This window comes from Carettochelys insculpta, chromosome 2 (genome assembly GCF_033958435.1).
Source record: "Carettochelys insculpta isolate YL-2023 chromosome 2, ASM3395843v1, whole genome shotgun sequence".
Classification (NCBI taxonomy): Eukaryota; Metazoa; Chordata; order Testudines; family Carettochelyidae; genus Carettochelys; species Carettochelys insculpta.
In genome coordinates, this window is record NC_134138.1 from 166,067,466 (window position 1) to 166,090,588 (window position 23,123).

At 42.5% G+C, this 23,123-nt stretch overlaps 2 protein-coding genes across 4 annotated transcripts in view; both read right to left on the reverse strand.

Moving 5' to 3' along the window:
• Window positions 1-1,514: 1,514 nt before the first annotated feature.
• On the reverse strand, window positions 1,515-10,000 carry LRRC14B (leucine rich repeat containing 14B). Its single transcript, XM_074985999.1, has 2 exons — window positions 9,023-10,000; window positions 1,515-4,009 (listed from the first exon to the last, which is right to left on the reverse strand). Exons 1-2 carry the CDS (start codon window positions 9,925-9,927, stop codon window positions 3,364-3,366), a joined length of 1,551 nt encoding a protein of 516 aa, XP_074842100.1. The 5' UTR covers window positions 9,928-10,000; the 3' UTR covers window positions 1,515-3,363.
• A 1,558-nt stretch (window positions 10,001-11,558) lies between these two features.
• Window positions 11,559-23,123, reverse strand: part of PLEKHG4B (pleckstrin homology and RhoGEF domain containing G4B) — a 143,951-nt gene continuing 132,386 nt past the window's right edge. For 2 of the 3 annotated variants that reach the window (XM_074988000.1, XM_074987998.1), the window contains 2 exons: window positions 19,161-19,220; window positions 11,559-12,353 (listed from right to left, as the gene is read on the reverse strand). In XM_074988000.1, coding sequence (XP_074844101.1) covers window positions 19,179-19,220 — 42 coding nt within the window. In that variant the 3' untranslated portion in view covers window positions 11,559-12,353; window positions 19,161-19,178. The remainder of the gene's footprint in view (window positions 12,354-19,160; window positions 19,221-23,123) is intronic. The other variant, XM_074987999.1, reaches the window with a different exon arrangement.

The following is a 23,123-nucleotide window of genomic DNA, read 5'->3' on the forward strand; positions in this document are numbered from 1 at the left end:
CACACACGTGTTGTCAGTGCCGTGCTGCTTCCAACGAGTACCGGGGCAGTTACCACCCCTCCCTGGCCCAAGAGCAGCATGAGCTAGAGCAGCATGTGCTGCTCTTGGGCCATGATGCTCCATGGGAGGAGTGGGAAGGGACTGCCCCCTGCATTCATCAGAAGCAGCACAGTGCTTCCAGAGGAGGAGGCTGGTGGGGACAAGGCTGGGGGAGGGCAAGGACTGGAATGGAAGAGGCGTGGGTAGCGAGGGGATGGAACAGGAGCAGGGCTTGGGAGGGGCATGCGGCTGTTGAACCCTGGAGCACCCCTCACCAGTTGCCACTGGTAATAGGTATTGAAGCTCCATGTGTTATCTCTGGGGACCAGTGTGTCAACTCACAGGGTCAAGGATGGACAGGATTATGAGATTTACTTCAACACAGTGCTGATTAGGGATCATGTACTTTATTAAGCTTACTACTTCACCAATACACTACGTTTTTCAGGGTACACATTCGCAAGCAAAAAGCAGAACAGGATAATGCTTAACGAAATAAGCAGCACTTTGGAATGCCTACGTCCCTTCTGCCCGGTGAGTCTCATCTCATTTATCTTACCCCAGGCCATGGTGGAAGTGGCTCCAGCTGGGGAAATCCAGGCACCTTCTAAGGCTGAAGTCCCTGGTGAGACTCAGCTAGGGGCGGAGTTTCCAAAGTTTTTATCCCTTAGCTGTTTACTGGGTGTGCACACACTGGCTCATTGCCACTCTTGGTGTTCTGAGGAGGCTGAAGCCAAGATTACCCTGTCTGCTGGTTCCCTAGGTTCCCAGCTCAAGTGCAGCTGTCAGGGCTGATGTGGCTATCTGGTGTTTATTCCTGCAGAGTTCAAAGCTGTGCCAGGCTGGGTGCAACAAACTTGGACGTTTCTACTCTTGCTCTCTGAGGCCTGCAGGCTGCTTGCCAGTGTGTATTACATTTGTGAATGGTTTATGTCGATTGGCTGTGTCTACACTAGCCCTACCCCCTTTTGAAAGGGGGATGCTAATGAGACACTTCAGGATATGCTAATGAGGTGCTGCAATGAATATGCAGTGCCTCATTAGTATTAATAGCGGCTGCAGCACTTCGAAAGTGCTGCTTTCGATTTTGCACGGCTTTTCTACATGGAGTCGTTTTCAAAAGGACCCCGCACACTTCTAATTATCAAATAGGAATAAGGGGATTTTGAAGTGTGCAGGGTCCTTTCGAAAAGGACCCCTTGTAGACCAGCCGCGCACAATCGAAAGCAGCCCATTCGAAGTGCCATGGCCGCTATTATGCTAATGAGACACTGCGTATTCATTGCAGTGCCTTATTAGCATGTCCTGAAGTGTCTCATTAGCATCACCCTTTCAAGGAGGCGGAGGCTAGTGTAGACACAGCCATTGTGTTCTGCTTCCAGGGGAAGAATACAACAGCTCCTTCAAGAACTAAAAAGAGTGGAGGTGGTGAAGGCAAATCACTGAGGCTGTTTCAGTGTAACCTATTCCTGGGGAATTTTTGCACCAAAAATTAAAAATTCTGTGCACAATATTTTAAAATTGTTCATATTTATTTGTCAAAACAACAATATAATCACTTCAATTATTATGGTAATTTATTCCTAATGCCTAACAAACAAGTATGTCTGTAATAATATAGCCAAAACCGATTCAGGATTTTTTTTTTTTTACAAACAGATTCCTTTCTAGTTTTAGTAATACAGAATTTGAGTAATAATGCATTAAAACTACAGAAATGTGTATTTCCCTCACTTTTCAGAAGCAGTGCAAAGGCTTCGGGTAGTTGAGGTGAACAGATGAGCCAAGGGACAGATAATTGCTGGAAAGGGCTAGGTATGACCTTTGAGGATTGTTAGATGTGGGAGAGAGAAATAAGGAACAGGTATGGGGGGTGGAGCAATTGTTATGGCGTTGTGGAACTTCTCCTATGCACACCCTGCCCGAACCCTAGTTTCTCCCATTCAATTAGGCACATCTGCCCTTGTCCTCATGCTTCCCTGTATATAGCCTCCCTCCCCCCTACCCGCACACTCACTTTTCTTCTTTTTATTTTGATTTGCATGTGTGTTGGATTTGAATGACTTAATATACACACCAGGGATAAAAAGTTGTTTTTTGTTTATGCGCATGTAGGAAGGGCCAGAGACATGTAAATGTAACAAAGGTAAGATCTCTGAGAGTAGATGCCCCTGTGATTTTTATAGTTGCATTTACTTACTCTGTATTATCATCATACAGAGGAAACACAGAAAAACAAGCTTACCTAGAACATACTCTGCGCTTCTCATCCAAGGGCTGCTCTGCAGGTCTTAGTATCGCTTGTATGAAGATGATGGTGCTGAGTGCAGTCATGCCATTAATGTATTTAGTGTCTTTTGATCCTCCAGTATACATGCATGGAGGGAACTCTCTGTGAATCTTGTGCATCCACGTATCACAGCTGTCTCAGTGGCACCCTGTGAACTCTTCCTCTAAACCTCAAGGAGACCTGCCTGTGGGTTCTGGGGTCCAAACAGAGAAAGAAAAAGGGCAACAGGGACATACACCATCTCCACGCCTACCCCCTCTTGAACCCTCTGAGGCAAACACTCAGGAGTTAATGTGGGTTGGAAATGAATTATCTTTTGATTCAAGTCAGCTCTTCTCAATGGAACTTCTTAAAGGTGGGCTCCAGAGGCTGCTACTAACTCAAGTTCATCTCTAGTGTAGCCACGGGTCTTGAGCGAACAGAACAGTGGGGCTATGATAGAGATAAGAAGGGGAAAGCTAATGCAGAGAAAGACCTGGGCAGGGACCGTCCTGTGCCTCTAGCAGGTCTCCTAAGAGACCAACAATTCTTGGAGATGTGCAGGGCTTGGTGATTGGAATCCCTAACTTTGCCATATGAGGAGTCCACTTTGTCAGTGGACATTAGTGGAGTTTAGGTCCTCTTAAGGTCACTCTCAATGTGTTTGTTTGCAGGGGGTACAAATTGCCCCATAGTTTTGGGGGAAATTAAAAAAAATATGGCTGGCCTTGGTTAGGTCATACTGTGGCTGAAATACAATCATATCTTATTTTACTGCAGTAAATGGAACCAAAGCTGTGCTTTTCTGTAGCAAATGCAGTGATTAAAAAAGTGTCCTTTATATTAATAAAATGTGATAAAAAAGCGGCCTTTATAGTAATACAAAACAGAGCATAGCACAGTTAAAAAGGTGCATGCTATACAGTAGCTCCAAAAATACAGCTAAGTACAATCCACAAATCTGCAAAAGCAGCAATGGAGATGCAGTGTTTTGAAGTGCTGAGCATATATTTAGTTTACATTCCTTCAGGCAGAGCATTCATCACCACTACATTTTAATTACTTTCTTGAAGAGCTTTGTTGAAGTTTTCTAGAGTATCTTTGAAAGATTTCAGCAAATAAGATCCCAGTTCATTGCCTGTCTCTTGAATGGCTGCATCAAAGCTTCCAAAGAGTGGTGTTGAAGCCTTTATATCCTCCCTATTGGCATGAAGTAAAATAGTATTAAGTTCCTCCGCTACTCTCTCATATTTCTGGTGATCAAATTTTGAAAGATCAGCATCATCAATTGGATAGGTGACATTGTTAGGATAGCAGTCCCTAGGAACTGGGAATTCAATATATTTCAGCATTGGCAAATCACTAAAAACATTAAAGAGGCATTTAAGTGCTCGGGATGACAGGGGATTTCCAAGGAATTTGAATTCTTGCAGCTTCCGGCAGGGTATCAAACCCAAAATTAACATATTTACATGAATGTCTTCAATGTTACATTCCTCCAGAATGAGACTCTTTAGAGTATGAGAGCAATGGTTGAGAAGTTTGAAGAAGGTTGATGGGTAAAGGTCTGCTACATTGTGCCCACTGAGGTCCAGGACTTCCAGGTGGTTAGAATGGAGGCTATTGGCTAAATAAGCCATATCAGCATGGTTTAAGGCACAGTTAGAAACATCCAGTAGCTTCAGAGGGGTTTTCAAGGGGCTGCAGATTGTAAATAAAAGATAAAATATTTATAGCATAAAGTAGTAGTAAATTATAACTTAAAAAAGCAAACTTTGTGAACATTGAAATAGCTGCAGAAATGTAGCACTTTAAAGACTAACAAAAATGATCTATTTGGTGATGAGCTTTCGTGGGACAGACCCACTTCTTCAGATCATCATTAATGTAGCCTATTCTCCGCATTCTTTAAAAATGTTGTAAGCTAGTTTGATTAACTGAAAGGTATATAATACCTATCAAAATTAATCTCTTAGATTGATGCACTAAAACTGATTCTATTGATGGTTTTGTTGGTTTACCCCAGTGAGAAATTTGATCTAGTGCATTTATACTATATGTACATTTCATGTTCTAATATGTGGGCCTTATATTTCTATTATTTTGACATGTTAATAATTTGGGCCAGTGACAGTGCAGATGAAGGATTAAAAAAGGAAGGGGATGCTGCATCCGATTTGGGCTCTGCCAGTTGAACAGGAAAGCACCTTCGACTCCAGCCTTGATTGTCTGCTGAATATACAAGCTTGCCTAAAAGGACATAGTCCAGTAGCCAAGAGCTTCTGGGTCAAGAGAGCCAAGGAAACCTGCATGTGGTTCAGATTGGGGAGGAGAGAGCACCATTTTCAGGGCTCATGAAAATACATCTCAGGTGCCTCAAAAACACGGAAGAGGTGTCTGTAATGAGATCTGAGGACACAGTGGGTATCAGCAAGAGGTTAAGTCCAATTTAAGAGCCTTCAGTGGGATTACCAGACTTTGGGGAAAGAAAGGCTCCTACTGGGAAAATTCAGATGCTGATAGGACGATGAGCTGATATTCATAAGAGGTTCAGAACTGTCTGAGCCAGCTGGGTCCGCTGAGACTCACTTGAGCATTGGCATTCTGAATCTTTTGCAGTGGAATGGAAGACCAGCAGCACCTCAGTGATCTGTCTAGGATTGCAGATGGCCATCAGCCTTAGAATCCCAAGTCGGTGCTGCTCTGGAGCAGTATAGATTGAACTTCTTGTTTGTCTGGGAGGCAAATAGCTCCCAGGGTGGCTTTCTTCACTTAGTGAACATTTCATTCAGCAGTGAGGTGTGTCAGGGCCAGACTGTGAGTGGCCTGCCTTACCAGGGTTTATGGGTGGACATGCCAGGAGCCAAGTACTAGGAATTGTGTAAGGTTGGAAGGTCAGATGTGAAAGAAACTGTAGGACAGGGATGAAGAGTCAGTTACCAGGAATGAGGCCAAGTCGAAATACCCGAAGATCTGGATTGGATGGCTGAATCAAATGACAGGACCCAGGAGGCAGCCGGCGTCAGGTGGAATCAGGCTACCATGACGTCAGCATCAGACAACAAACAGATAAACACCAGGCAAGCTGCCTGTGGCAGGATGAAGCCCAGTTGTACAGAAAACTTGGTGTTCATTCTTCTGGCCTGAATAGGGGCATGAGCAGATTTAAAGCTCTCCCATTCAGAATGGAGGTGTGGTGCTTGGGTTACTGTCTGTGAACTGTGAGGTGGAAGATTGGAGTGTGATCACAGGCTCCAGCTTTTAATTTTTCCCAAGAGTGCTCAACCTCTGCTATGTCCTGGGACCCACCCCAGGCCTTATCCCCACCCCACATCCTCCTGCCCCCTCTCCCAGTCTTGATCATTCTTGGGAAAAATTAAAACCTGGAGCCTGTGATCACACTCCAATCTTCCACCCCACAGCTCACAGACAGTAACCCAAGCACCACAACTCCATTCTCCTCCCCTTCCCTGCCAATGCCTCCTGCAAACTGCTCGCCAGCTGTTCTGTGGCATGAAGAAGGTGCTGGGAGGGAGGTGGAGGAGTTGATTGGTGGGGGTCACAGGTGTAGGGGAGAGAGAACAGCGTGTGGCTGCTGGTGGGTGCTAAGCAGCTGCTAATTTTTTTCCATGAGTACTCCATGGCTGGAGCACCTATGAGTGTAAAGAATCTCAGAACCCCCATGGGCCATGGGCCCTAATATTACCCGCTCCTCAAGGGGTATCCTCTGGTGCGGTAGGTCCAGGATTCTAGGGCTGGGTCTCAGAAATCTGGTATTGGGACCAGGGCATTCAAGTCACAGATGCTCCACAGGGATATATCCTTCCCACAAAATTAAGTATAAGCAGTTACCCAATATCATTTAGAATCTAAGATACCATGTGTGATGTATCCTCACGGCCCTGTGTGCACACTGGCAGGGAAGTGGCTGGGTTCTGCAGGGAGCTGAATTTTTGGTGTGTTATTTAGGAGGGATGTGTAGAATACTGGCTCAAATGGCAGGAACAAGAAGGCAGCAAGAGGCAGGTGGAGTCAGGTAGATTTAGAGGAATTGGTGTAGTTGTTGTTGAGCTGTGACCTTGGCAACAGGTTTAATAAAAGCAAGAACCTGAAAGTCTAACTTACACATGGGTCTGTTCATGTTCATGCTGTGTCAAGGGCCACTCTTGTCCCTCTGAATAAGGGGCCTTGGAGGGGGTGATATTGGTTTGCATGTTGGTTGTAGTTGGCTTTCACTTTTACCAGTTTTCCCTTACTTCTTCCTGCATTTGATGGATTCTGTATGCTAAGTCCGAGGTTTTTGGGTTTGGAGAGGTAGCTGTTGTTCCCTAGCTAGCAGAGAAAGGGACTTTCAGCAATGGAGGTATGATCTGCATTTTTATATGCATACTATGTCTCTATGTCAGTTAACAGCAAAGACCAATCATTTTGGTGGTGATCAATGTAACAGTCTAAATTCTGACTGAACTTTGCCATCTGTCCACTGGACTGATGGTGGTAGGCAGAATTACAGCTATACCTGCTGGAGACACAAGGCCTGGCACCAGAATCAGGCTGTAGCTCGTGAGCCTTAGTTGTAAGTGACTTGATCCAGTAGGCCACGAAGATGGACCAAATGGCTAATCCTTAGCTGGGCTGTCCCTTCAGCAGAGAGTAGATCGGTGCAGGGCATGTAATATGTGATTTCAGTGGTCTGCCACCATCAACATTGTTAGATGCTGGGAGCTCCACAATAAAATCCAATGCAATAGCAGCCGAGGGTCAAGACACAGTGCCTAGAAGGTTGAAATATACTGCACAGTGCATGATGTGGTCTTTTGGCTCTAGCACACATTATTTAGCTCAGTGGTTCAAGCACTGGCCTTGTAAATGCAGGGTTGTGAGCTCAGTCCTTGAGGGGTCCTTTAGAGTCTGGGGAAATTAGATTAAAAACAAAAATCTGTCATGGATAGTGCTTGGTTCTGCCAAGAGGGCAGGGGACTGGACTTGATGACCCTTCCAGTTCTATGAGATATATATAGCTCCATATATATGATGAAAGCTTGTATTATGGTGTGCATTTGATGTGACCAGCTGTTCTACCAGGGGGAGTTGTGGCATAGCTGTAAGATCACCACTTTTGCCTGATCTGGTGGGGGGACCATAAATGCAGTTATTCACAAACATGCTGTCAACCCCCATATCATGTGGTTCCCTGTTGATGGCAGCTGGTTTGTCAGGTAGAATTTCTGAGGCAGAGATCAGACAATAGGCACAGTCGTCTGTGACAGGGTGGAGCCCAGATGGCTGAACAAACTTCCTATTTCCTCTTCTGGCTTAAAGAGGGGCTGTGACTCAATGGCTACATCTACACTAGTCCCAAACTTCGAAATTGCCACGCAAATGGCCATTTCGAAGTTTACTAATGAAGCGCTGAAATGCATATTCAGCGTTTCATTAGTATGTGGGTGGCTGCGGCACTTTGAAATTGACGCACCTCGCCGCCGCGTGGCTCATCCCTATGGGGCTCATTTTCGAAAGGACCCTGCCTACTTCAAAGTCCCCTTATTCCCATGAGCTTGTTCTCATGAGCTGATGGGAATAAGGGGACTTCGAAGTAGGCGGGGTCCTTTCGAAAATGAGCCCTGTAGGCACGAGCTGCGCGGCGGCGAGGTGCGTCAATTTTGAAGTGCCGCGGCCGCCCGAATGCTAATGAAGCGCTGAATATGCATTTCAGTACTTCATTAGTAAACTTCGAAATGGCCATTTGCGTGGCAATTTCGAAGTTTGGGGCTAGTGTAGACACGGCCAATAAGACCTCTCCAAATCAAAGTAGAGAGGCAGTGTCTGTGCCCCAGTTGGGTTTCATGAACATTGGCCCAGCTGCTGTGAGTGGCTGAAATGATGGACAGAGGTGTGAGGATTCACAGCCCATCTAAGGATCTGGAGTTCAAACCCCTGTGGCCTGACAGTACTATCAAAGCTCAGAAAGACTATATATATATATATATATATATATATATCTATATCTTACTTCTGTGGAATAGAATTTCCTTCTGATAGGATCCCTCAGTGTAATACTGCTTCTTTGGCAATATGAAAGCCACAGTGAAACAAAAATGCTTGTAAATGAGGACTATAGAATGGTGCAGATTTTCTCAACTGTCACTAATAAGCTAATGGACCAAATTTTAAAAACTAGGAGCCTAAAGTTAGGCTCCCAACTCAGATGCCTAAGGATGAGGTTTTATACACATACCTTTAGGGTTTGCCTACATAGCAGTCAGTCTTGGAACCCAGATTTTATGGGGCCCAAGGTGGCATGCTGACAGTGGGACCCAGCCAGTTGGTGGCATAGGCTGTAGTCAGCGGGAGCTCAGAGGCCTGAAAGCATGGGCCCATAGCAGCCACCTTGCCCTAAGGCTGGGCCTACCCAGGTCAGCCACCTGGGTGGTTGTTTGTATTTTTTTGGAGCCAGATCCCTAAATGGCCCCCTCAAGGATTGAGCTCACAACCCTGGGTTTAGTAGGCCAATGCCCAAACCCCTGTGCTATCCTATTCAGCAAGGATGAGCTAATACAGGGTCTGACCTAGCAGGTATAGCTGGCTGGGGAAATTAAAACATTTCCATTATTCACCTCACCCACACTCATTAGCCCTGGAAGACCTGACTCCAGTGCCAATTCACTGACAAATTGCTCGTTACACTTTGTCCCACTGTTGGAAACAACTTACCTGAGCAGTTTCCGTATTTTCCCTGTGAGGGTAGAAAACGCCAGGCTCAGCTCAGTCAGCCGTGGCATTTGGCTCATCTTTTCTCCAATAGTCATGAGAATTTGTTCATCCTCATCTGTAAACCGCTGAACATTGAATACTCTGGCTGGCAGGGTAAGCGATGTCAGCAGAGGAAAGTGGACGTTATTAAACAGCACTTCCAAATGCTCCATTTCTAGACGAATATTGTGGACCACTTCAAGCTTGATCAGCAAAGAGGGATCTGTGAGCTTTATAATGTAGAACAGCTTTCGTAAAGTGAGACTATCAGCTCTGAATGCCACACAACGCATCTTTAGTGGACAGTGGCACCTCATCAGTAAGGCCTGGACCACAAGTTCATAGTTTCGCTCTGTAACAAACAGGTCAATGAAGACATCGATAGCAATATCAAAGATGCATGGATTGAACTTCGGCCTTTGCATTTCAACAAGCAGCTCAAAACAGAGCTTTGATATTAACTCTGTCCTGGCCCACCTTCCCATAGTCTTCTTACACTTGCAGAGCTGAACTTCAACATCTTTTATGCCTGTCAGGTCCACCACTTTCAGTCGCTTGGAGTAAGGAGAAGAACAATTCAACACATAATCTCTCAGCCCAACTAGACAATTTTCCAAACAAACATAGCATGCTCTGCTGCTGATGTCTTCCTGGTAATCCACTGTTGTCCCTAACAGTTTTCCTATATTAAAGTCTGCCAGAGGCCAGTTTTCCACCAGGTCATGAATCACTTCCCCCTGCTCCTGTAAATAACTGGCTTTAAAAAGAAGAGGAAAAAGGTTATGTGCAACACTGCTGAGACTTTTCCTGGCAAACTGTGCATTCGATACCAATGCCTCGGCACTAATGAACCGCAGCGACTTCATTGTTGCCTTTGATTTCTTGCCGGCATTGAGGGCAGCTTCTGTGTTTAAGGTTTAGGTTGCTTATCATTCTTTATTTTTAGCTGCAGCTGCTGTCTGGTACTAACTGAAATGTCTTTGGGAAGGTAAAGCGAGTAGTCACATGCTGAGCCCTAACTTCTATTCTGGTACTAAAGACAGTCTGCACAAGTCACATGTTTTGATTCATTTATTCAGGGACAAGTTTGCTTATTTAACCTTCATTTTTGTAATAAAGGTTAGTTTTTGATAAGCATAGGCTCGCATCAAACAGGGCTGGCAGAGCTGTGAAAAATATATGGGGATAGGAATAGTTCTCTACCTGCATGTAACCATTTTATTGTGTTCAGATTTTTTTTAAAATAAAAACACTTTCATTTTTTCTTGAAAGGTGATAAAAATCTGAATTAATTTAAAGAAGTATTAAATGTTAGTTTACAGTGTTTACCACTACCACAGTTTCCATGGGTCTTCAATATTTTGAATTCCAAGCACTGTGGACCTGAAACCCTTTAGACAGCAAGTCAAGGGTCGGATCATGTGTTTTGACATATGCCTGTGTTGATGAAGAGAGGTACATTGCTCCAGCTCCTTTGGTTCCTGACTAGAGCACCTATTCCAAAGAGAAGCAGGGATTCAGAACATGGAGCAATCTTTTTAAGAAATCCAGCTTCTGAGAAGGCTTAACCCATGCAGAATATACATCCCCACTACTGGGGTCTGGTCCTGCAAGGCATTGAGTGCCCCCTGCAAGACATCAAGTGTGAGGTAGTTCAGCATTTTGCCCAATTAGCTGGGCATACAGAACCTAAGGCAGGGGGGTCATCAACCAAAACAGCAAGAAGAACCATTTTTTTCCAATTTGGTAAAAAACTCAATACAGGTAATTGAAGAGCTGCAGTGCATGTGAACAGATAACCCTGACCTCCTACAAACCACTCATCACAAAGCTTGCCAGAGACTGTTGATGTCATTTCTCCCTTTAGAGATTGCCACCAAGGAAATAATGTAGACTTATAAACTTTGTTAAAAGGTAGGAAAAACACAATACTTATGTATCAAGCAAGGTCTTTATTTATTGGCAGCTGATTTTTGGAAATAGGTCAGCCTTCTGTGCAAATGGTCTTTCTCAGGTCATAAAATTGGTCCTTAGGTAGATCCCATTTAATATCAATGGGCTACAGAATACTGCAGTTTAAAGGAGATTGGAGGGCTGCTGTCCTTCAGTGACCATCCATCCTCTCGGCTCCTATTGGAATACCACAGTTGCCTTACATACTTTAAATAAGTGGATATGAATCAATCAAGTCACAGAAGTCTCGTGGCTGCAGTGAAAGGACTTTGAGACTCTCTTGAAAAGGCACTGTTAGGAGGTGGAGTATATTTCTCTCTGACCTTGACAAAGGTAATCTTTCCCTGCTTCTCTCTGTTCAGAGTGCTGCTGTAAAGATCATTTTCCTATTCTGGTGCTTTGACTGTGTCACCCTTTCTTCCAATCCCTTCACTGGCTCTTCACTTTCACAAAAACAAATAAGCTGGACTGGATGTACTGCGGACACTACCAAGGATTCCAAGGAACATCACACACAATAAACATAAATGTAATATGGTTGAAATTGTTTCATTTATTTTTTTTAAAAAAGTATTAAACAAGGGCAATGTTTGAAGTAACAAAAGACAAACTGTTTTCAGCAACCCACCAACAATAGTATGTTTTCATATTTGATATTTGAAAATGGTTACAAATAGTTATTTCTATTTTTAATCTCTAGAAACTGCATTCTAACAGAAGTCCACATTTACTATAATTCATTGCAGCAGCTCACATTGTCTTTGATAAACTGGAGAAGACACTAGCAAGTAGATAAAAATGGATCATCTGTAATGGGCAGTTTAAAATGTGAGTCAATAAAATAATATTTACAAAAGATTTCAAGGAGATTGAATATTTTTCCTTTTGTACAGATATTAGTTCATTTATTAAGGATTTCTACATTTACATGATTGCACAAAATATAGCAACATCTACAACATCATCTTCTATATACAGGATTCAGGTTAAAACAGAAATTAACACAGAGAGGGCCACGCACATAGAAGGCCAAGTTCTGCCCAAACAGGTCTTGAATGCTAAACGCTGGAATCAGGGGACCTGCATCCTTATTTGAGAGCAGAATTTGCTTCATGTTTCGGAAGTGCAGATTAAGAACTTGGCAACAGCGCTGCTTTTAAAACGACAAACAAAAATTACAACGTGTCTTCTCTGGATGTTTAAAAATACTTAGACTTTTATTCTGCTGCTGGCAAGAGAGTTTATGAAGTGTGTCACAGATTTTTCATAAATTTGTGATGATCTGCAACAGCAGGGTCAGGATGGCTTGAAAATGTCTTCGTAGTAATTTGACTCATAGCTGTCAAAACAATAAGCAGGTTACAGTGAGTTTTGCTATCTTTAGTTAAAATCAAAACTGCAAAGCATTCCAATTATTTAGATGTTAGCATATCTGTTTATTATTTTTGCTGAAATATGAGAATAAAATCAAATTCAGTTTGATTGCCTGAGATTGAAACAATTTTTCAATACAAAAATAGATGTCACAGCAATCTGTATGAGAAAAAGATTGGTGACGTGCATTTTCACATAACTGTAAATGGGTAATAAAGTGTACTGTTTTAAAATGAAAAATTGTCAGTAGAGCTCACCATTGGCCTAACTCTGTTCCATTACAGCCTATGGTAGGACTTCAGTAGGAGCGTTTAAGCCAGAGGGCAGAGCATTAGAAAACATCACCTTACATGCATAAACAATCTTTTAATCCTCGTCAGAAATACTTATATAAGAAAGCTCTGTGTGTGTGTGGTGTGTGTGTGTAACTGTTGATTCTTGATTGATCAAAGGATGTGTGAGAAAAATAGACTCTCACTCTTTAATTCATGCATTACATATAAATGCTACCATCTTATTTCATTTCAGTATCGATTTATTTGTGTAAATATAGAGTCTTAGGAATTCAGTTTGCAAAGATGTAAAACTTACTTATTAGCTGATCAAATTTGTGGGGATTGGGGAAGATAAGGAATTATGGGTTTTATAAGAGAAGCATAAAATTTGCTGCAATGTTAGGCCATGACCTAATAAAGATTTTCAGATATAGGGCTGTCTCCATTTTATACCAGATTGGCTGCCTCAATCATTTTTAAAACACTGTCACAATCAGCAAATAATGTTTTACAGCTGGATATATGAAGGATGTATTCTTGTTTCACATCAAAAATACTTTAAAACTGATATACTAATTTTGATTATCAGTGTGGTCTTAGAAGAATTTAATCACATTTCTCTTTTTCTTTCAAATAATAATTTGGTTGTGTGAAAGCTGCTAAGCGATTGGGTAATATTAACTGTACAGAGTAGAGTAAAATACAGATTACCACTGGCTTTTATTGGTCCTTCAAAACCTATAAAAAACACAAGCTTTTGAGAGTCGGATCCATCAGTGGAGACATCCCATTCCTCTAGGCACTGGGATTTGTGTGCTTTGTCAGAAAGACACAGTTGTAGAGTTAATTAATCTTGCCGAATCAAAAAGAGTCCACATAGTATCTAGCCATCAAATTCTAGTAGAAAACATCAGCTGCTCCCATAAAATGACTGTACTTCCCACATCCACAGTGAGAGGATTAGATGACAGCGATGGTACAGAGAAGACGTTGAACAAGAGCAGTGGACGTTGGCACAAACCTTACTGTTATCAGATTTAAAAGGACCAGCTTAACAGGGCTGAGAAAAACACTGTAAAAGCTGTTGATCACCGTGATGAACTGCAGAGGCAATACAAGTGAGGTGACTGGCAGCATGGACCTCCAGAAAAAGCAGAATGCTTTACTTGTGGAGTGAACCTATCAGAAGACCTCCACAAAGCTTCTTCTCTCAGCACTGATAGCTAAGTCCATATCCGTGCACTTCAGCTTCAGTTCCAGTGCTTGCAAAACTAGTTACCTGGGACTTAGTGGCCCAGTATGCAAGGTATCATGCAAGATATTTGGTGTCGCTCTACAACAAAACAAGGGAGAAGAAACTGAGCAAAGCAACACAGAGACAATACCACATGGGACTCCCTTTTCTGTACTGATAGCATATATCGGAAGTTCTCAAAACTATGGGTCAGGAGCCCACAGTGGGTCACAACCCTATTTGCAATGGGGTTGCCAGGGCTGGCATTAGACTTGCTGGGGCTTTTGCCTAAAGCCCAAGTGCAAATGCATAGGTCCAAAGCCCAAGGGCTTCCACCTGGATGGCAGGGCTCAGGTCTGAATCTGAAGCCATGGAATTTTGGCTTTTCCCCTCACCCATGGCAGTGGAGGCTAGGCCGTCTCAGGCTTTGGTTCTGCCTCCTGAGGTGAGGCAGTGATTTTTGTTGTCTGAAGGGGGCCATGTTGCAATGAAGTTGAGAACTACTGAAAAGATTGACGGCACGAGACTAAATGAAGACAAGGGTTTAAACTAACTGTCTTTGTTTACAGCTAGACTAGAATGTCTAGGAGTGACACTGTGTGCATCCACACTAGCAAAAACTAGAAAATGCGATGGCTCCACTTCTGACATACCACACTTCAGCTGGAGTGAGACATCTTGTACTGTCATTTCTGTCAAACTCTGCTCTCTGTATTGAATGACTAGTGAAGCTGTCATGCTGGTTCTTTGCATTAGATCTTACAGATTATGCTCAATAGGTGTCCGTTCATTTTTGAGATATGATATGCCTTCACACAATGCATCCAGATGCAGCTGAAGAGCTCCTAAATAGGAAATCCACAGTTTGCAAAACACAGCATGTTTTTTCTCTAACTGTGTTTGGCTGAGCTCACGAGGAAAAAAAAAAAGCCATAATCAAAGAGGATGTTTGGCCTACAACAAACTCCAGAACCCCTTTTTGGTGCATGACAGTAGGAACACAGATAAAGCACCATAGCAGACAATAGTATCCAGGCTTCCTTTGAATGAGAAGTCAAGGTACTTGCTGATGTTAGAGAAGATATGGGCAACCTCTTCCTGGAAGAGCATGTAAACCCAGACATTGAAAGCATTGCAGACCCAATTGTTTTTGTCTCTATTAAGGAGGATGAGGAGGTTTGGCAGCAGCAGCATTTTAAAGGAGACAAAACCAGGTCATTAACTGCGTCTATCAAGCCAAAAACCCTCCCCTTGTTCAACAGACTTCCTGCCAGGGAGCTTTCCTGGACCAAACTCCAGCTCTTCTTTTTAAAAACACTGGAAAATGTGATGTTTCTGTATATTGAAGACTCAAAGTCTTTTTGGTTTCTTAATTAATTTTAGGCTGCATGTTTATGCAAGCTGCCTTTTCAAATCTTTGTGAAACACAAAACTATCCTGATAAGCATAGATTAATCTGAAATATTGTTATTAGCAAAGAAGAATGTAATTTTCTGTTCACGAACAGAAACTTGTAAACTTATTATGTGATAGTTGCATGTAATTAATATTTTAATAAATACTTGCATGATCTCAAAATCAAAAAGGAGTCATATCAAAAGTGGAAATTATGAGAAATTACAAAGGATGAATAGAAGCAAACAATTCATGTTTGCAGGGGCAAGATTAGAAAGGCAAAGGGACAAAATGAGCTCATACTAGCTCGAGACATAAAGGGTAACAAGAAGACATTCCATAAGTATATTGGAAGCAAAAGGAGGACCAAGGACAGGGTAAGTCCACAGCTCAGTGAGGTTAGGAAACAATAGTATCAAGAAACTTGGAAATGGCAGAGGTGCTTAATGACTTCTTTGTTTCGGTCTTCACCAAGAAGTCTGATGCAGAAATGCCTAACATGGTGAACGCTAGTGGGAAGGGGGTAGGTTTAGAGGATAAAATTCAAAAGTTAAAGATTACTTAGAAAAATTAGATGTCTGCAAGTCTCCAGGGCTTGATGAAATGCATCCTGGAATACTCAAAGAGCTGATAGAGGAGGTATTGGAACCTTTAGCTATCATCTTTGAAAAGTCCTGGAAGTAGGGAGAGATTCCAGAAGACTGGAGAAAGGCAAATATAGTGTCCACCTATAAAAAGGGAAAAAAGAACAAACCAGGGAAGTATAGACCAGTCAGTTTAACTTCTGTGCCGGGAAAGATAATGGAGCAAATAATTAAGGAATTCATCTGCAAACATCTGGAAGAAAATAAGGTAATAGGTAACAGCCAGCATGGACTTGTGAAGAACAAATCATGGCCAGACCAATATGATAGCTTTCTTTGACAGGATAACAAGTCTTGTGGATAAGGGAGAAGCAGTGGATGTGGTATACCTAGACTTTAGTAAGGCATTTGGTAGGGTCTCGCATGATTTTCTTATCAGTAAAGTAGGCAAACACAACTTAGATGGGGCCACCACAAGGTGGGTGCATAACTGTCTGGATAATCATTCTCAGAGAGTAGTTATTAATGGTTCATGGTCATGCTGGAAGGGCATAACAAGTGAGGTTCCACAGGGGCCTGTTTTGGGACTCGTTCTATTCAGTATCTTCATTAACAATTTAGATATTGGCATAGAGGGTTCACTTATTAAGTTTGCAGATGATACCAAGCTGGGAGGGGTTGCAACTGCTTTGGTGGGTAGGTCAAAATTCAAAATGATCTGGACAAACTGGAGAAATGATCTGAGGTAAACAAAATGAAGTTTAATGAGGACAAATGCAAAGTACTCCACTTAGGAAGGAACAATCAGCTCCATACATACAGAATGGGAAGCGACTGTCTAGGAAGGAGTACTGCGGAAAGGGATTTAGAGGTCATAGTGAACCACAAGCTAAATATGAGTCAACAATGTGATGTTGTTGCAAAAAAAGCAAACATGATTCTCAGATGCCTTAACAGGAGTTTTGACAACTCATTCATAACAAGTCATTCTTCTGCTCTACTCAGCACTCATTAGGCATCAGTTGGAGTACTGTGTCCAGTTCTGGGCACCACAGTTCAAGGAAGATGTAGAGAAATTGGAGATGGTCCAGAGAAGAGCAACAAGAATGATAAAAGATCTAGTGTAGGAACATGAGCTGTGAGGGAAGACTGAAAGAACTGGGCTTGTTTAGCTTAGAAAAGAGGAGACTTGGAGGGGACATGATAGGGGTTTTTCAGGTACCTAAAAGAAGGTTACATGGAGGAGGGAAAAAAACTGTTCTTGGCCTCTGAGGATAGGACAAGGAGCAATGGGCTTGAATTGCAGCAAGGGAGGTTTAGGTTGAACATTAGAAAAAACTTCCTAATTGTCAGGGGGGTTAAACACTGGAATAAATTGCCTAGGGAGGTTGTAGAATCTCCATCACTGGAGATATTTAAGAGCATGTTAGATATATCTATCGGGGATAGTCTAGACAGTGCTTGGTCCTGCCATGAGGGCAGGGGATTGGACTCAATGACCTCTCAAGGTTCTTTCCAGTCTAGTGTTCTATGATTCTAGGAGACACTGACATACCTACAGAGCATGTTATTCTTAATGTTTTTGTATAAGCTGATTTCATCACATTTAAGTGGTTTAGTTTTTAGGACAATATGAATATAAAAACAAAAAACCCAATAGGATGGTTTAATACCATAACAATCAGTATGTGAAAAATCTCAATAGAAAAACATGCATTCAGAATTTAAAATGGTTGCTACAGCCAGAATGGCATGAGTTGGCAATGGCCTTATCTCTGAAAACTTTTACAGGTCATGCCATAAGACTTTGGGAAAAGTCATACTTTTGTTATAAAACTCACCATTCGTTCATAAATCTGGTCAGCTTTACAAGAGGGGAAAAACAGAGGACTAATTTATTAGCTGGAAAGAAAAAAATCCCTTTTCCAAAACACCCATAAAATTAAGCTTGTTATACAGTTGTTGGTTGTTGATGGGGTTTGTCATTGTGTCTTTCCTCTTTTCTTCCCAGCTATTTAGTCTAGTTATTTATTGATTTTAAATTACTTTAACATGAAAAGAATGACTTAGGGAATTTCTCTGGTTACATAAGGGAGACTGTTTTCCTTCCTAATACTGTGTTCCCATAGTTTTGTGCAAATAGAAATGGTATATATAGTAGCCTGGCCTACAGTGGCAGAGCCTGGAGCCCTCTGACTCAGGCATGGTTAACTCTGTTTAATTGCTGTAACTCCCATTTGAAGCTAGGCGTGTGTGTGTGTGTGTGTGTGTGTGAGAGGAGGGGGTGGCGTACCGGGGCTCTACACTGAAATTAAAATCTTGTGGTTGGCTTTGGCTAAGGAACTTTTTAATTGCAGTGTTGATATTTGGGCTCAGGCTGCAGCCTTGACTCTAGAACCCTGTGAGGCTGGAGGGTTCCAGAGCTTAGACTGAAGCTCAAGCCCTAATGTCTACACTGCAATTAAACAGACCTCTCACCTGTTCCTGGGAGCCCAAGTCAGCTAGCACAGGCCACCACGAGTGTCTAACTGTTGCACAGACAGACCCTGAATGGCTGCAGATGCGCTTGGGAATCAGGAGCAGGAAAGGCAGGGAGTTTAGTGACACAAACTTTCCTAAACTCAGGCTTCTACATTCCATGACAAGCTAACCTTCAGACCAGCTCATCCTGCTGTGCGTAGCCAGCACCTTCAGCCTTCTAGGTTTGAATTCAGGCATAACATGCTGAATCCTGTCTTTTGACACTTTAGTAGGCATGCTAGAAATGCATCAGCTCCATCAGCCCTTTTCCTCTTTGTTGGCGTAAACATCATTATTTAAAATTAAACAGCTAACATACATATAGATACACACAAACAGCTTAAGCAAAAATAGGCAGTGCTGCTCCACGTCAAGCATAATGCAAATGGTAGAATATAGACACCTTGCATCATTTCATAGCATTGTTGCAGTAGGAGTGTTGCACCAGCATGCAACCCACATGTTGTGGGTCAAAGATGGAGATAGGGTACACATTCAGTAAAGGAAGAAAGTGAATTACAGGGGAAAAGAACAGTACCTTTATACCAGCGCACTCTCTAGATAAGATTGTTAATAAGAGGTGGCAAAATTAGGATTCGATAACTTTTCTAATATTGTTAGAACATGCAGATCAGTTTTAGGACATTTTCCAATGCCCCAATTTAACTAGTTATTATCTTATAATTAACCTGGCATCCTGCAGTATTTTTTATTAGCTGGATCATTTTAGTATAAGCATTGAGCTGAGAAAACCAGTTACTTACTGAATTTTTGCCTGCCAGTCAAACCATTGTTGAGAGGCCTAATACATGAGAGGTTTTGTTCTGATGGAAAAGGGAGGGAAATCTAATTAAAACCATCATTATATTTTGCTAGGAACAGCCTGGGTCATACTAATACAGCAACAGCAACAATAGAACCTTTTCTTCACAATGGCTCACACATAACATTCTCCTGGTTCTAGGGATAGTTCGAAAATGTGTCAAACTTTTCTAAGTATTACCTCTGCTTAATCATAAGATATGAATGATGAAATTATTCAATATCATCAGTATGCTTAGTTTCATACCATACAAAGATGTGATTCACCACCCTTTTTATTAACCATCTTCCTGATTATTTAAAGGCAGCAGGAAATTGTTCATAAGAACCACCCAAAACGTGTTTAGCACATTTTTAGATTTTGGTTTTGAAGAAAGTGAAATCTTCAAGTAATGTGTCCTTGTATCCCATAAACTGCTCTTGCAATCCACAGATCTGTGTGCAGAGGAGCCAACAGGATTGCCGGGCCCCTGGGCAATGTATGGGGAGGACTGGCTCTGCGCTCCCAGAAGGGAGAGGACCTCTGGTGGAAGGGGCAGGGCTAGTACAGCCAGTCCCCAGCACCGCTTGGACGGTGACCCTCCCCCCAGCCGTCAGAGCCAATCAGAGCACCTGGGGTCCAGTAAAAAAATATGACCTCACCATGTCTCTCTAATGCCCTGGACCAACATGGTTACAAATACCCTGCATTCTTGAAATCCATAGGCCTAATCTGATGTTCACAATCCTCACACCAATGGGAATTTTATCTCTGTGATAAACTCAGGATCAGGACCCATCTGTATCCAAAGTAGTTACTTTTCCATGTATTTATCTAAACAGGAATCCAAATTACTTCTCTGTGCAAAGCATAAAATCCACAGTTCTCCTCCGTGATGGTTTTATTTGTTGCATACCCCCTCAGAGCCCCTTTCCTAGATTTTGTGTCTCTCACAATCAAAAGTTTGTGTTGTAGCCACCATTGCTGAGCCTAGAGAATGAGTGTCCTTCAGAACTTGTCTACGCAGTAGTTGCCATCGAGTGACACCAAGTCGTTCTTCCTCCTATCATATGGAGAGAGCAAGTTGTGCCCACTGTGTGCTCAGCCTAGGGAGTAAGGGGACTAGCATGAATCTCACACAGCAATGCAGAGGTCAGAGAGTGTCACCACTGAAGGTGTGTTTTACATTTTTATTAAATCAATAAATATGCAGGATTCCACCACAAAAAATAAGGTGGAGAAATCTCTAAGGGCTTTCATTAACAATACAGAGCCAAGTGCTCCAGTTTCTTCAGTACTCCCCAGTCCACCAAAACAGTTAAGCATGTGACTAGCCCTACTGAAGTAGAAAGCACTAGGCACATGTTTAAACATAAGCATATGCTTAAGTGCGTTGCTGGATCAGCACGTATGTTCATCCATGCTCATGTTAGGAAAGGAGTACAATGTGCACTTAAAAGGACCCTGCTTCCTGAGCTGTGGCCTGTTGGGAAATGTTCCCTATTTAGCCATAGCAGAAAGAACAACCCAAGCGCTAGGCACCTGGAGGGAAGTTGTAAGCCAAAAAATGGAGGAGGTTTAAGGAAACATATGCTGAATACTGAACTTAAAAAAAGCTCACCTACACTGCCTGTAAAGTGCAGCAGAGCCACGGACATTAGTTGCCCTTAATTTATTCCATCAATTTGTTCTTGGCTCACTTCCCTGTCTGGTTTGGCAGAGAAGTTAGATGCACACTTGGAATCCAGGAAAAATAAACAGGGCCCCCATTCTGATCCATATTGGTCAGGAGGCCATAACTTATTCCTGGATCAGAGAAGCTCTCACTTCCTTCAACACCACACAGGTGAAAGAGCAGTCTGCGGATGTTCCCTTGCCACAGGCAGGCTGTCCATAAACTCATGGATTCCACTGCTTACCAGCCCACAAACAGCTGTGTTATACTCTCTATGTTTTGGCAGGGTGTTCCGTTGATAGGAAAATTTGGCCTATATTCTGTGACTTCCTGTTTCTATATAGAACAATATAATACTTGGAATCAAGAAGAGTTTTGTTTTAGGTTGTTCATTTCCTTCGGTGAATTAGGGTCAGGTTTTGAGACTTTAGCTAGCTGTGCATTTGTGCACATATAAATGTGTTATTCTGTGTGCACGCACTAGAGTTAGAGATTCATAAACTCCAATTTATGTACTTGTGGGATTAGACAGATTACCATCCAGCCATGTACATACACAAACCGACATTCAACTTCACACAAGTAAAGGAGGAAGGTATTTGCACCTGTGCCAGTCCGTAATAGATCATGGATATTATTTATCCCCATTGAAATCTATAAAGTCACCTGGGAATACAGCATGGATATTTGTCTAGAGGACCAGCTCAACATAATTCCTTCTTGGATCCCTTTGTTATTAATGTCCTTGAGTAAACAGGGATTTTCATTACAGAGGAAATAAAATCACACAATACACTGTTGTAACGTTCAAGCACAAGGGACATGAGCCTTAAAAAGATGATTGCTCTGACTAATCCTAACTTGAGTAGTACCCTGCACTTTGTTTCCTAATTGCTTCAGTTTTACAAGTTCTGTACTTTGTAAACCTCTCCCTAACTCTAATTTGTTTCAAGTCAACATGTAACTAAGTGACCTTGAAGATTCTTGGCTGACTGTACATCCTCTAATTTGTCCTCTTTTATAACTAATCTTTATTAGCAATGCTGACTGGTAGAAAGTTCTATTCTTTATTTGCCTACAGAGGTTAATTCAGATGGGTGTTGGCTCCAGACTCCAGGGTGGTGGCTACGTCTACACTAGTCCAAATCTTCGAAAGAGCCATGCAAATGGCCCTTTCGAAGATTACTAATGAGGTGCTGAAATACATATTCAGCGCCTCATTAGCATGCTGCCGGCTGTGGCACTTTGAAATTGCCGTGGCTCGTCCAGAAGGGGCTCCTTTTCGAAAGGACCCTTGGAACTTCTAAATCCCCTTATTCCTATCTACTGATAGGAATAAGGGGATTTCGAAGTTGGCGGAGTCCTTTCGAAAAGGAGCCCCGTCTGGACGAGCCACGGCAATTTCAAAGTGCCGCAGCTGGCAGCATGCTAATGAGGCGCTGAATATGTATTTCAGCACCTCATTAGTAATCTTCGAAAGGGCCATTTGCATGGCTCTTTCGAAGATTTGGACTAGTGTAGACATGGCTGGTATGTTTCTGGGAGGAGTGCAGAGACTGCATATGATCTTTGTCACTCAGTGGGCGAGTGAAACGCATCTGGTGCATTGTAGCCCTGGTTTCTTTATGGTGTTGGGCTGTATCTAGCGTGGCAGTCAAAACAAGGTGCTCAAGAAGGATTGGGGCTTCATTCTTGGGATTTTAGAAGGGTGTCTCTTTGGGGGAAGGGGTTAGGCTTGGTTATACTCTTGCAGCTTGACATTCGTTTGTGAGGCCGACTGAAGAGACTTTTCACAACAGCAGAACAAGGGGAAGGTACACCTGCTAATCCAAGCACTGCTCATTAATCGTGTCACTTTTAGCCACCACCATCAAGACAGTGCAGCTTCTATTATTCCAGAATGATATGAGCAAGAGGCATTTCATTTGTTTGTGCCATCCTATTTTAAGTGCTCACTCCAAATTCATAAAACCAGATTCTGCCACATTTACACTGAGGAGAGAGACTTACTTCATGAGAAGCACCCTTAAAATCAATGCGACTGTTCACAGAACAAAATGCAACATGACTAAAGGCAGCAGAATATGGCCAATACAAATAAATTCTACTCGCATTAAAAATAATAGACATGTTGACCTTCTCGTGCCCTGGCACTTCAGAGCAGTTAATGTATCCAGGCCAAATTCTGTTCTCAGTTACACCAGAATATGTCACAGTAATTCCACTGACCTCAGAGTAGAAATGTACCTG